Source organism: Oreochromis niloticus, linkage group LG9, assembly GCF_001858045.2.
Source record: "Oreochromis niloticus isolate F11D_XX linkage group LG9, O_niloticus_UMD_NMBU, whole genome shotgun sequence".
Taxonomy (NCBI): domain Eukaryota; kingdom Metazoa; phylum Chordata; class Actinopteri; order Cichliformes; family Cichlidae; genus Oreochromis; species Oreochromis niloticus.
Window position 1 is genome coordinate 29,140,790 of NC_031974.2, and position 14,485 is coordinate 29,155,274.

General features: G+C 39.5%; 1 protein-coding gene and 1 long non-coding RNA gene across 2 annotated transcripts; both read left to right on the forward strand.

The window, feature by feature from the left end:
- Positions 1 to 4,560: 4,560 nt before the first annotated feature.
- Positions 4,561 to 6,864, forward strand: LOC112847958 (uncharacterized). Its single transcript, XM_025910614.1, has 2 exons — positions 4,561 to 6,543; positions 6,674 to 6,864. Exon 1 carries the CDS (start codon positions 4,751 to 4,753, stop codon positions 6,290 to 6,292), a length of 1,542 nt encoding a protein of 513 aa, XP_025766399.1. The 5' UTR covers positions 4,561 to 4,750; the 3' UTR covers positions 6,293 to 6,543; positions 6,674 to 6,864.
- Positions 6,865 to 13,382: 6,518 nt separating this feature from the next.
- LOC112847767 (uncharacterized) lies at positions 13,383 to 14,474 on the forward strand. The gene is made up of 2 exons (XR_003221530.1): positions 13,383 to 13,475; positions 14,229 to 14,474. It is a non-coding gene; the product is annotated as an uncharacterized LOC112847767 (long non-coding RNA).
- Positions 14,475 to 14,485: the final 11 nt, after the last annotated feature.

Sequence of the window (14,485 nt, forward strand, 5' to 3'; positions counted from 1 at the left end):
TGATTTAATTTGATTTGATTTGAAAAATGAAGCCAAAACGTCTCTATCGCCCCCTGGTGTCTGGCTGCGGTATAGGTCATAAACCCCGCCTCCTCCATGTTAGCGGATGGGACGGGGTCAGACTAAAATAAATTTATTGTCCTCAGATAATTGTATTCCAAAGATTTTTTCTTTTGTTATCAATAGTTCTCATCATGCTGATTGATGTCCAAGGGGTCTCCTTTCCCATAAGTTTGATTCTAATTCCTACCGCGGTGATGTTAAATTGGGATGAAACGTCATCATAGCAGCTTTGACTGGCAGCTGCAGTCACGGAGAAACTTGCGTATCTCTGTTCGGGAATAGCAGATAGAGCGTAGGCTCTGAGAGGAAGGCCAGCGTTTACGCTACGAAAACACGACCGCCTGTTTTAACCTGACAGCCTGAGGTGTTCTTCAGTAAACTGGACTACCCGACAGAAGGACCCGAGGCCCCGCTGCACTTTTTCGGTAAGTTAAACGTGTTTGTAAGATAATCCGTAACTACCGTCCTTAGCTAGCTCCTGAGACCTAGTTAGCTAAAATGAGCACTCGGCTGTCAGGGTTCGTTTAGCTAATCTGTGCAGGTGAATGAATTTACTAAAGAAATCAAGAGAAACGCCCCGGGCTACTCAGTCACTAATTACTGTTACTGTACTTTTATTACAAGTATTATACTGTAAAAGCAACAGGCTGCACTCTGCTTCAGCTCCTGTGCAGAGCTGAATATCAAATATGTGCAAACAACAGCATGTTTTCAATCTCTTGCCACATCTGTAAAGACAGTAACATCTTTTTTAAAAGCTTGTACTTCAGTAACTCCTCATTAATCAGGAAGTGTGGATTAAAGTACTCTAGTGTACTGTAATACTGAAAAAAAATGTAAGAGAAGAACATCAGATCCCGAGTGTGTGAGGACAGAAGAATCAGCTTTATTTCAATTTTGAGGGATAAAATTTATATCTGAGTTTGATGGTTCTGTTCTCTTTGTGATTACAGGAGCTGCCCTCAGATTCAGACGTCAGCACCACCCAGTGACAGCAGACAGATCATCCAACATGTTCACATGCTAACTGCAAAATGAACTGATGAAAACAGTGCGAAGGTTAAAGTACCACACGTGCTGTAGTGAAAGCTGCAGCTTTATTGATAAAGTTAAAGACAAAAAAACAAAAGGATTAATCACTCGTGTAACAGTGTCACTATATATCAGCATTAACAGGACCTCAGTTTGGTGTTTCACAAAGCTGCTGATCTCAGACCTGCACAGCTTCTGCTTTAAACACTTGATGTACTCAGCTGCATGAAGAGCATATGAGATTTTCTCTGGCACAATTAAATAAAACCTGATGAAGGTCAAAGGTCGTCACTTGTATGTTGAACTACAAACTTGTCATCTGGAATTCTTTCACAGTTTTCTGCAGATAGTGTGTTGTTTACCATAAAGTGATTCAGAGTTATTCATACCAGAGTAACCAGAGAGGATCATATATTTTTAAATATATAACTTTCTACAGGACTGAATATAATATCTTTATGTAAAAGTCCGGAGCCTCTGGGGAGTATCCGAGTATTTATAACATTACACAAACCAAAGGTCTCCATCACAGTATTCATGAAATGGTGGATTTATCCATCTCCTGGATCGGGCCTACGGATGAGTGCTGAAGATTTCCCTGTGAGGGAGCTGCTGGTGAAGATCATGAGTCCTGCTTGATCAATGCGATGAGCTTCTGTCTTCCTGGGGCTCGTTCTTCGTACCTCACTAAGTAAGTTAGCCGGATTTGAATGTTGACGATTTCGCGTGATCTTGGATCGTTCGGTTCTCCGAAGCTCATCTGGGACTTGCTGTCATAGCAACAGATCCGTAAGCGTAAACCTGCTCGGGAGCAGGTTTACTTTATGTAAACAGGATTAGATCGCGGCCACTCAGGTATGTCCGCTGCAGTTATATGAAAGCAACAGCGATATTTCGCCACTGTTTTACCATAAATAAATATTATCAATGTAACTAAAGATAATGCAGCATTTGATTCTTTTATTGATTTCATACAGATACATACAGGTCATTTCCGGAAAAAAGGGAAATGTACTATTAATCATTCTATTACATGTAGTAGATCATGTCAGATGTAATTCATATTTTAGAGTAGTAATAGTAAATTACTACGTGCAATCAAGATGAGAGACCACGACTATAAAAGCGAAAGTGGATTTGGGAAGTCTGTCGCAGCCATGTCCTGTCCGTTTGTACGCGAGCAAGGAAGGTGCAAGATTGATAAGGAGAGTTTACAGAATTTAGCGTATATTGCGGGATAGACAGGATCCTTTAGCTCAGCGCGACGGTGTGCTCATAGAGAGATATCGATTCTCCCGTGAGGGTATTATTTACTTTCTTCCTCTCTCTCTCTCTCTCTCTCTCTCTCCCTCCATATATATATATATATATATATATATATATATATATATATATATATATATATAAATATATATATATATATATAAATATATATATATATATATATAAATATATATATATATATATATATATAAATATATATATATATATATATATATATAATATATATATATATATATATATATATATATAATATATATATATATATATATATATATATATATATATATATATATATATATATATATATATATATATATATATATATATATACTGTACTGTATATACTTACTCCCGACTTACTGTGCATGCTTCAGTCACCCCTTGCATGGGAACAGGTAAAAGTGATGGAGTGTTATGTCAAACTACACACAAAAAAACCCACAATGTCAATAAATGTCACAGTACAAAAAGGGGTGTGACAAGGGGGTGCAGGACCACCACCTGTCTTTATTTGCTCTGCCCTTTTCTTGGTTGCTGTTATAAACAAACAAACAGATTATTTCAGGGTCTCTTGTCATAGACTAAAAGCAATATAAGTGATAAATATTACCATTCTGTGGAATATTCTTATATTTCACTTTTACTTTTTCCCATGTTCTAGTGGGTCCTGTTGTGGCTCTAATGTGAAAGAGGATATGATGTAATATAATATAATGTGGTATAATATAATATCACATGATATAATGTAATATCATGGATCACTTACGAGTTTAATTTGTCAGCAACTTTCTGCCAGCCCTCTCTCCTTGCTTTTGCAGCCTTTGCAGTGTTCCCCTGCGTTTTAATTAAACTCTGAAACTCCTGATATCCCTCAATCAAGAGTTCTTGGTCTGCTGCCGTGAAATACTGTGCGCGCTCCTTCGACATCTTCGCCGACCAATCACAGGGTTGCCGATCAATGTTTCTACTATCGATGCGTAGCCCCTTTTAAGCCACCCAGTGATCTCAGATTACTTCATCCAGCTATACTAATCGTCAACAACAGGTGTGTTCGGAGAACCGGATTAGCGAGCTCAAAGTTAGCGCGATGATTTGATCTTGGATGTGTCATTTGATCTTGGATGTAGTAAGCGAGGTACGAAGAACGGGCCCCTGGTGTTTCTTAAATGATGCCTCTCTCAGTGGGTCAACAGAACTTCTGGCACAGGACAGCTGTGATGAAAGAAAGGGAAGAAGTTTCTCTAAACCTCTGGACCCAGGAAACCCAGCTTAGTCCTGATGGTCTCCCTCACTAGTTTCTCCCCAGGGTGAATGTAGCTGTTGATATAATATGGACTCTATTATTAAATGAAAAGAACAAATCAGACTACATTACTGAAACGTTCTGCTGCTGTTTTTAAAGTTTCCATGTTACCAGGATGTAGAGGGCTCTGAAGACTTAAACAGTTTTAGATCCATTACACTCACAGTCTTATGTTAAAATCTCAAAGGACAGCATTATATTTTTGATATTAACAGTAACTCTGGGCTTCTGTAGAGTGTGCAGATGATCTCATCGCTGTCTAAAAATGGATTAAAAAAAAAACATAAGAAGTGCTGAATCCTTCAATAATACAGACTATTAGAGTAGCAGGTGTGTAGCATCGCTAACTACCTAGCAACAAGCCTCCAACACAGTGCGTATGCTAGCGGCTAATCTAGCTAACAAATTAACAACAGAGTGATTTTAGAACTATAAGATGATAAGCTGTGTTTCTTTTTTTATAACAGTGACATGGTTGTATTTACCTTGATTAAAGGAGTCGTCAGTTGCGGTAAAACAACAAAAAAACTCGAGCAGCCGGGCTACGTAAAAAGTGTAGGGGGGCGTGTTTGCGGTCATGTCCAGCGGGTGTGTGGGCGGGAGCGTTACACGGTCGCTCCACCTCAAGTCACTACTGCGCAGACTCTGGCTCCAAACTTGCAAGATGGCAGCCTCCACATTGGCTTCATTTTTGCACAATGGGAGGAGGCGGTGTCGCGTCGTCCATGTTTTCTACAGTCAATGTTCTGCGCACTCAGCCAGAGACGCGTGTAGCGGTTGCTAGGCAACAGTTTCTCCTTTTTTCTTTGAGGGTGGGCGGGGTTAAACGCAGATCAAAGGGGTGATGTCACAGGCAAGGCCCTTAAGGCAATGTCTTAAATACCCATCAATAGCCTGACACACACGCTGCTTGTGTTTAGTTCAAATGCATTTACTCGCCTAAAGCCTTCAAAATTGCTTCTATTAACAGAATTTCAAACCGATTTCAAACACACCTTTAAAATTCAAATTATAACTTTAAGAAAAATACCTAGAATAAATTTCACGAAACAAAGACACACAACAAAAATGAAACATAAAAATAAAATGAAAAATAAAAAAGCCAGTGGTAATCTGGACAATTGCAAAACTGATGACACAGCAAGTGCTGTGAAATCACTTGTGGGCCAGTTGTTCGACAACATTACACCTGAGCAGTGGGACGAGTTTCTGTTAGGTCGCCCAGACAAGGTCACCACAAAACAGCTCATTACATTTGTAGGAAACATGGTGAACCTGTGCCCGCAGTCGACAGCTGCAAATCAGGGGTCTTCCCAGGGCACCCCTGCACTTGACGTCTCCTCTTCCACTGCTGGCAGAAAAACAGTCGAGCCAAGGAAGACTGCATGTGGCAGTGGGTTCAAGAAAAAACTTAAAAACCTGTGGAAGTGCCTTGGACAGTCAAGTTCTGTCAGCTCCGCAGACGGAGTTGAACGCGCCATAGAAAATCCAATCATTGTGCCATCTTGTGCCGTTCCTAAGGATTACGCCGTACACTCAGTCATTGACGGTGTAATTTTACAAGCCGAAAAAGCAGCGCACCTCCCTGCTGAAACTTACAAGAAACAAATGTTTGACAAACTCTGGCCTGAAGTGGAGTCTAAAGATGTTGAAATCGCAGAAAATGTGGAAACGGTCATTTTCTCTGACATCTGTAAGGAGCTGGCTATTCCAGAGCATGCTGTTTTCGCCGCCATGGTTTTAGACCAAAAACACCAAGAAACGATCGTTTCTACATTCAAAAAACACCTGGTGCCGTCATATGAAAATACATCTAGTTCTGTAAAAGCAGAAACTCCCGCTGTGGAAAAAACTAAAAACCCACAGAAATCCTCTGTTAAACATGAAAGCAGCGTGCCGGCTGAAAACAACTCTGAGGATAAAATATGGCTGAGCACACTGATTCAAACTGTGCTTTCACAGTTGACTAAAATATCAGTGTCCCCCTCTTCTGACTCTCTGCATGAACGTTTGTTGGAGAAGGTCTGGGCTGAAATCCAGAACATTAAAGTGCCTTTAGGCCCAGAAGTGCTGGAAAAGGTTGCCAAGGACATTTTCAGTGATCTAAATGAAAAAGTAACAGCTTTAGACGAAACACTGATTGACACCACAGTTTTTTTAGTATTCAAACAACGTCTATTGGCATTAACAGACACGTGTCAAGTTCAATCACGTGAAAAAGAAGAAGAATACAGGCTTTCTGTGGAAATCTGTATTGAGGACGTGGTTAGGCGTGTTCTTGGGAAGGAAGGCGTTTGCATCCCCTTAGACAGGCTTGAAGCCATCCAAAACCGGTTTACCACTGTAGTCTGGGCAGAAATCAAAGAAGAATATGTTAAAGTCCCATTGGAGAACTTTAAAAACCTCAGCAAGTTGGTTTACAAATCTCTTTGCAAAGAGTGGCCAGAGTTCATTCTCACGGTTATGCAGTTACAAAAGCCAATAGTTGAGGAAACAATCGTGGAAGTGTTCAAAAACCACGTAGCAAAATTATCTAAAAAACCGGGTTGGATGCGCCGGTTTTTCTCGTCTGCACGCAATTTGTTTTTGTTGGAGCAGAAGACAAAATAAGGTTTCTGTAGGGGAATCAACTGAAAAACATTTCTTAAAAACTAATTGGAGCCATTTTTAAAATCACAATGGCTCTTTAATCCATCGAGTCATTTATGAAAATCAGCTGACCGGTCGCGACAGATGGCCGTCCCCTCACTGAGCCCGGTTCTGTCGGAGGTTTCTTTCTCTTAAAAGAAAGTTTTTCCTCCCCACTGTCGCCAAGTGCTTGCTCAGAGGGGTGTGTCTGTTGGGGTTTTCTTTTTAACACTGTAAGGTACCAAACCTTACAGTAATGCATTGTAAGGTTACCTTACAGTGTATTACTGTAAGGAAACCTTACAGTGTTAAAAAGAAAACCCCAACAGACAGGTAAGGTAAGGTAAGGTAAGGTAAGGTAAGGTAAGGTACCAAACCTTACAGTAATGCATTGTAAGGTTACCTTACAGTGTATTACTGTAAGGAAACCTTACAGTGTGAAAAGACCATCATTTCATTTCATTTCCCTTACAGACTGAAGTGAACTGAATTGAACTGACAACATAACTAATTCAGCACTTCAAATTAACATTAATAAAAATGTTTAAATTTCATGCCCTGATTTCTGTTTGTTTTCATTGTCTGTTAGTTGAACAAATACATTCATACCAACTTCGTGTTTCATTTAAATGTGTAACCTATTTTTAAACCTTTCAAAAATCTGATGTGATATTTTGTATTTTGACTTATTTCAAAACACACATTGATTCATGTGTGGAGGAAGACAATTTAACATTTTTTAAAGGAGGGAAAAGAAAAGAGCCAGCTGAGTCTATTATTGTTACCAGACAAGAATGTATCTGTACCAAATTTTGAAATATTAAATCCAAGAAATTTAAATCATTTGACAAAGTGATTAAGTGAAGCATTTTGGATCTACTCAGTTTTGAATGATGAGATTTTACTTAGTTGTTAAAAGCCAGAATTGTGATTTAAATCATAATTCAATTCATCTCCCAGCTCTGTGATTATTACTGTTATAGGATTGTTAAAAGTATACTCATCACTTCTAGTAGCACAACAATAAACTGTGAAAAATGAATGAATAACATTGTTAAACTGGATATGGCAATTTTGTTTGTGTTGAGCTTATTCCTTGGTCATTTGGTGAAGACAGGATACAGAGCCAGAGGGCTCTGTGTGAACCTGTGATGACACAAGTGCTGATATTAAATTGTGCATTTTTATTTTACTATGAATGACAAACAGGAAGTTGGTACATGCAAGAATGAAATGTCCCCAGTAAATAGAACAGAATAGCCCTTTTGTCACGGTACTGGCTTAACCATCATACATCCTCTCTGTGCTGTGTGTGTTTCCTCCATGCTCCCTGTATTTTGGAATTCTCTTCCCAGTTTTGTTTTCTGCCTTTATGGTTTGAGTTTCATGTTTGAGTTTTTGGTTTTGTTTTCTGTATTAGTGTAAGAGTTTTCCAGCAATAAAGCTGCCGTTTTGAGTTTACTCCCTATGTCCTGGGCTGTGCCTTCCACACAGCAAACGTGACACCTTTACTGTCATTGTACACGTACAACGAAAGTGTGGATGCTCCACACCAACTGAAGGAATAAAATATTCATTGTAAGACAGCAGGAATTAAAAAAAAAAAAAACCAGAAATGTATACAAAAGGAGAGAGGGGCACACATTTCACTGTAAAATCTAATCCAACGTACGTCCACACGTACCCGGGTATTTTTGAAAACGCAGATTTTTCTATGCGTTTGCACCTTTCGTCCACACGTAAACGGCGTTTTCGGTCACTAAAAACAGAGATTTTTAAAAACGCCTGCCAGGGTGGATATTTTCGAAAACTCCGTTTTTGCATTTACGTGTGGACGAGGGAAACGGAGAAAACGCAGCGTCGAAGGTGTGCGCCTTTTTTGACGTCACACTGTGCGCCACGTTATTGTTTCGGTCAAATGAATTTCTACAATACTGTTACTGTTAATTTTACTCTCTGCAGTGTTTAAATGCTTACATATACACACACAGTTACTGTCCCTCCACACATAGGAGTCGGTTCTGCTTCTATGCCCCATCTTTGTTTACGCTTTCCCACCCAGGCTTCTAGACTTCTGATTGGCCAACATTTCTACACGGTTAGGAATATATCGCCACCTGTTGCTTTGGCATGCTCCTAGCAGCGTTTTCCTTCATTTCTGCGTTTACGTGTGAACGGGATTATTTTTTAAAATGCAAACGGAAAGTCTCCGTTTTCAAAAATACCCGTGTACGTGTAACGTGCCCGGGTATTTTTTGAAAACGCAGATTTTTCTATGCGTTTGCATATTTCGTCCACGCGTAAACGGCGTTTTCGGTCACTAAAAACGGAGATTTTTAAAAACTCCTGCCAGGGTGGAGATTTTCGAAAACTCTGTTTTTGCGTTTATGTGTGGACGAGGAAAACGGAGAAAGCGCAGCGTCAAAGGTGTGCGCCTTTTTTTCACGTCACACTGTGCGCCAAGTTATTGTTTCGGTGAAATGAATTTCTACAATGGCGGACTTAGACAAATTACTGTTACTGTTAATTTTACTCTCTGCAGTGTTTAAATGCTTACATATACACACACAGTTACTGTCCCTCCACACACAGGACTCAGTTCTGCTTCTATGCCCCATCTTTGTTTACTCTTTCCCACCCAGGCTTCTAGACTTCTGATTGGCCAACATTTCTACACGGTTAGGAATATATCGCCACCTGCTGCTTTGGCATGTTCCTGGCAGCGTTTTCCTTCGTTTTTGGTTTTTGCGTGTGGACGGGATTTTTTTTAAAAACGAAAACGGAAAATCTCCGTTTTCAAAAATACCCGTGTACGTGTGGACATAGCCTAAGTTAGGACAACTTAGACATTGCATGTACACAGTAATAAGAATAACCTGATTATTCGCAATACCAATTGTATACCCACTAAACATCAATTGCTACTAAATTGAAAGAAAACATTTTTTGCTTACACAAATTAGATGCAACTAAATCACATTATGTTTTTTTCTCATATTTATAGTACAACACTTAATATAAACATTGCAAGTATGATTCAAAAAGAATTAACAACACTTCTTGTAATGGAGTTAAATCCAACTTTTATTTTCAAAACAAAAAAGTATATCAGCCAACAGACTGGACACTGTTCTGCTGCACAACAAACAATATATTGCCACTATTAGAGCTTGTGATATTTCACTATATTTTAAATATATACAGTGGCAGTGGATGTCCTGGTGTCCTGCAAGAGCAAAAAAATAAATAAATAAATAAAACATTCTTTATAACACCAACTTATTTGATATGAATACTTATGCCATCTATTAGACTTAATTATTTTAAGATTGTCATTTGTACAAAGTCATGTGACCATTACTTTTAATTGTCCTAATATGGTTGTCATTTTGCAGAAAGTGCTAGGCGATTAGAAGCTTTATTTTCAGCTTTAGAAGTGCAGACATAAGGTGTAGGAAGCTGTCTCCACAACCACAAGTTCCTGTTTTTACAAGTTTAGCAGGACTGCTACTTCTGCCTTTGTACATGTTGGGGTGTTAAAAGGTCATGCTCTAAATGAAGTGACTAGCGATGTCGTTGAGAGGTCATGTTTCATGTAAGGTGTGTCAGGAAGTGACACACACACACTTTGCTTACACATGCTTGACTTAAAACTGTCACATGGTTAACTGAATTATGTGTAACCTCTGTTGTCAATAAAAGACTGAGGCGGACGCAGAGGTAGTCGGAGTTGCTGGGATAGGCAAGTGGAAGCACTGCCCTCCTGTGGTGTCTGTGTGGTTGCTTTCAATAACAGTTTCTGTTTATCAGCAAGGTTGACTTAAACCTAACACCATCCCTCCATTTTCTTCCACTTATCTGCAGCTGGGTCATGGAGGCTAGCAGCCTAAGCAGAGAAACCCAGAGCTCCCTCTCTCCAGCCACCTCCTCCAGCTTATCCAAGAGAATTCTAGCGTGTCCTGGAAAATGCCTAGGAGGCATCCTTGTCAGATGACCGAACCACTTGGCTCAATCTTACGTTCCCCTCTTTCCTCATTTGTGAACAAGACCCTTCTCAGTGTGGGGCAGTAACGTATCACTGACACAGATTGGGCACTCCATCCGTTTCTGTAGTCAAATGGACATGTCCATCTCAAAGTGGTAATCTATACTGAAAACTATGGCCAATAAGAACTAGGTTTTAGTTCCAGGGGGTCATTATGAAACCATAAGTAGGCTTTTAAAGCCAAGTACAAGTGTAGTATATCTTACTGAGGTTTTGTATATTTGGAAAAGGCAGAATAAAAGGCAGGAGACAAGTAAAAATCTGCAGCAATTCTGATATTCCAGTGTTTTAATACGCTAATGTAAGTTAGCTACTAAATTATCGTGTCATGGTGACATCGGAGATTTGAAAAGACTGAATGTTATTGTCATCATCTGGAAATATGCCTTATGCCTTAACGGCATTTCTACCTCTGTGCTTATAATTATGTTGAATTAGGTTGATTATGATTATGTTAAACGGCAATGACCTAAAATTACTGTAAAAAGGTATTCCAATGAAAATCAATGCCTTGATAAACTGCACGCAGGATGATCTTTGTTAGGAAAATGGCTAATTTATGATTACTTAAATGAGGCAAAGTATACTCAATTTGGTCTTTATTAGAACATAGAAAGTGTTTGAAAATTTAACAGTGTTTTCTGAAAACCCTCTCTCGTCTGATCATTTCCTGATAACATTTAAATTTACAATAATTGATTACACAGTTGTGAGGAGTAGATTTCTTCACAGTAGATGTCTTTCTAAAAGTGCTGTAACTAAGTTTAAGAATATAATCCACCCACTGTTATCATCTTCAATGCCCCATACCAACACAGAGCAGAGCAGCTACCTGAACACTACTCTAACAGAGGTCGTTTATTTTGTTAATAATTTTATCTCCTCACTGCGTACGACTGGTGAGTAGAGCTACAACAGCAACTCATAAAAGATCGCTAAAGTGAAATTACACAAGATGAAAAATGACAATATATGAAATTGCTATGAATTCATTATCATGTGGGCCCTTAAATGAAAGTCTTTCTCTGAGTCTGCTTTTCCTGAGCTGTAAAGTCTCACCTGTAGCTCCAGGTCTTATGAACCTGTACATGTCAGTGTGGTGCGGTGCTGCATTTCTACTTTTATCTCACAAAAAAGCTGCTCTCACTGTAATGTAACATACTTTAATCTAACCTCAAAGTCATGTTCTACAAATATTTTCCTTGTAATCCAGATCACTATGAACATCTTAAAGGATATTACTTTTTTTTTTCTCCTGAATTGCCCCTATGTGTTACACATCTCACTGTCTATCCCTTTTTTTGCTTTTTAGCCTGACCTGTCTCCCTGTATCATATGTATGGTCAGCTAGGTCTGTCATTTTAGCTGCAGGCAACTGCAACCGACAAATAAAGCTTATCCTTATCCTTATATCTGACACTTAAAATATCAGGAGGAGGGAAGGAAATCCTCAGATTTGTCACAGTGTCCCCGTGTCTCTCCTGTGGAACAAGTGTGGAACAAGTGTGCATATTTTACAGAAGGAGTGCTGAGACATACATCAGAGGATGTCAAGTAAATAATGTTAGTACACCGATTTCTCTGATGAATTTAAATTCCAAATATTAAAAAAGCGTGCTGATAGAGTTTACCTAAAGCAGACCGATGCATCATTAAAGTGCAGCTTTACAAACAAAACAACAGAAGCACTTGTGCAGACTCATTATGAACAAATATAGAATAGAATAGAATAGAATAGAATAGAATACCCCTTTATTGTCATTGTACATATACAACGAATTTGTGAGTCCTCCACACTAACTGTTCCAGAATAAAACATTATTTTGTAGACAGCAGGAATAAGTAGCAAACAACAGAAATATATACAGCCAAGAGGGATATATACAAGACAAGAGAAAACCCCACATTAGTAAACATCATATTCATTGATGTGCAAAGGTATGCGTCAGGAAATGAACATAAGTAAAACTGTGAAGAATGCGTGCAGACAGCAGATCAATTATGAGTACAGTGGATAAATAAATGTTATGTGACTCGTGTGCATTAATGCAGTAAACTTCAATTCTATTGTATTTTTAATTTCTAGTTGAATACTGAACTCTGTCCTGACAAGAGAAGCACCTTTGAGCTTTCATCATTAACCTGGCGCTAATTCCGCGCAGCAAAAGCACCGAAACAAAACACCCAAGTAGTATTTTTAAGTTCCAACCTGTGTCACCATTTTGACATTTAGTTTTCTATATGGGGTTATAATTGATAATAAAGAGCCATGCAAACTCGGCTCAGATCATTAAAAGTTAAGTAAACAAGTTGTATACATGTTTATCTTCCTCTACATCATCCCTGTCCCGAGTCTCAGTAACGCGGCTCCATTCCTGCTGCAGTAAATCACTGTGAGCGCAGTTACCTGTCCCGGGTCCTTCCTGCGTCTCTCTGCTGTGTAGAGCAATAATCCTGTTTCCAGTCACCCATTCCCTGCTCACACGTTCCCCTCCTGAGATCCTGAGCTCAAACCGCACGGACGACCGTCTCCTCCTCCGCTTTATCGAGCCTCCTGCGCCGCGCTGCCCGGGACTCTGAATATCTCACCCTGCTCATGTTTCCTAGTACACAGCCTGAGACTGTGATGGCTTACGCCTGTTCTGGGGCCGGGGCCAGCAAAGGGAAGGAGAGGGAGGGGAGGCATCACGCTGCAAAAAGTAGGCTGTCTAAATCACGAATCCACGGTGGCGTCTGAAATGTTACTCAGAGTTGTCAGGTTGTGAAAACACCCTTTGGCTGGTATTTTAATAGCCTTCTGTTTGGAACATAATACTGCAAAGCAATATTATAACTAGTCATTAGTGAAGCCTGAGTAATTATAATGATAAATTAGTGGATGTGTGCAGATTCTCTTCAGTCTTTTCCCGAAAGTAAGCGCAAAAACTGTGAAAGCAGAACAGAAAAGCATGACTAAAGCCAAATGAGCAGATATTATTCCATGTGTCATGTGCTGGTTTGTAAAAAAAAACAACGCAGCACCTTGGTTGGGTCATATACATGTAGTGTCACAGCGGTACAAAGGATGTGCAAAATGTGGGATTTTTCTAAAGGCAGAAAAACTCCAAATACTGCAACAAGGTCAGTCATTATGGTTTCTTTTCTTTAGCTCCTGCAAGATGTAGAATGAGTCTAACCCACTGTCTGCTACAGACACTTTACAGTGCAATAAACCTGTTGTGGATGCTTGTAAAGACTGTATCATGTTTTATCCTTGCAAGATCACACTTGGGTCCTAAATGGTCCTGTGTCAAGAGATTTTGTCCCCTTCTAGCAACCACTTAGTGCACTTTTGTATACAGCTGCCTATCAGTGTATCAGACCATCAAGGTCTAATGTTTTCCTCGTAATAAGAGTTATTCCATCAGATTCAGCACAAAGCTGAATCACCCATGTGTTCCTTTGGGGTTTATCCAAGGTAGTTAGTTATTCGAAGGACGTGACTAAGCAGCAAGAGCCATATGAAGGGTTCGAGCCCTGTGTAATTATTGTTTGTTTGTGTTTATTTACATTTAATGGGGGAAGTTAACTTTTACTAACAGCATGTGCAAACATACCATCAATGGCCCAGTCATGTTGCTCGTCTTATAGAGTGTATAGTTTGACTTCTCACCTGATGTGAACTCAAGTTACCTCCTATGACCTTGTCAATGTTGTCTAAATTTGTGGCTCAGCACAGACTTCACTGGGAAAGTTTGGAGGCTTGTAAATGGCATCTCTTTTTTCTCAATCCCTAATATTAATATACATCATAATATATAATCTGCTAATATTATTAATATTAGTAAGTAATCTTAATTCCTAAAAATATTATTGATATGTTTATTGTGGCAGGGGTGTGGTCTCTGGCTCCGCTGCAGTGGGCTCAAGGGGCTCAGCTATGAAGGTTGATGGGACAAGTGGACATGATCGCATAAATGAGGTCTCCTTCCTTTGAGTGACGCCGGGGACCTGAGACGAGAGAGCATGGAGTCTGGACTCAGCTGCAAAGCTGACTGCCAGGAAAAAGACCACAGTGCAAAACCACAAAGGAACATTTCTGTGCTCTAAATAAATGAAACCAACTAGGTATTCAAACTATGTGTGGGGTC

Excerpts from the sequence above, each read along its gene's own strand:
- LOC112847958 (XM_025910614.1), top strand. The coding sequence starts at position 4,751 with ATGAAACATAAAAATAAAATGAAAAATAAAAAAGCCAGTGGTAATCTG.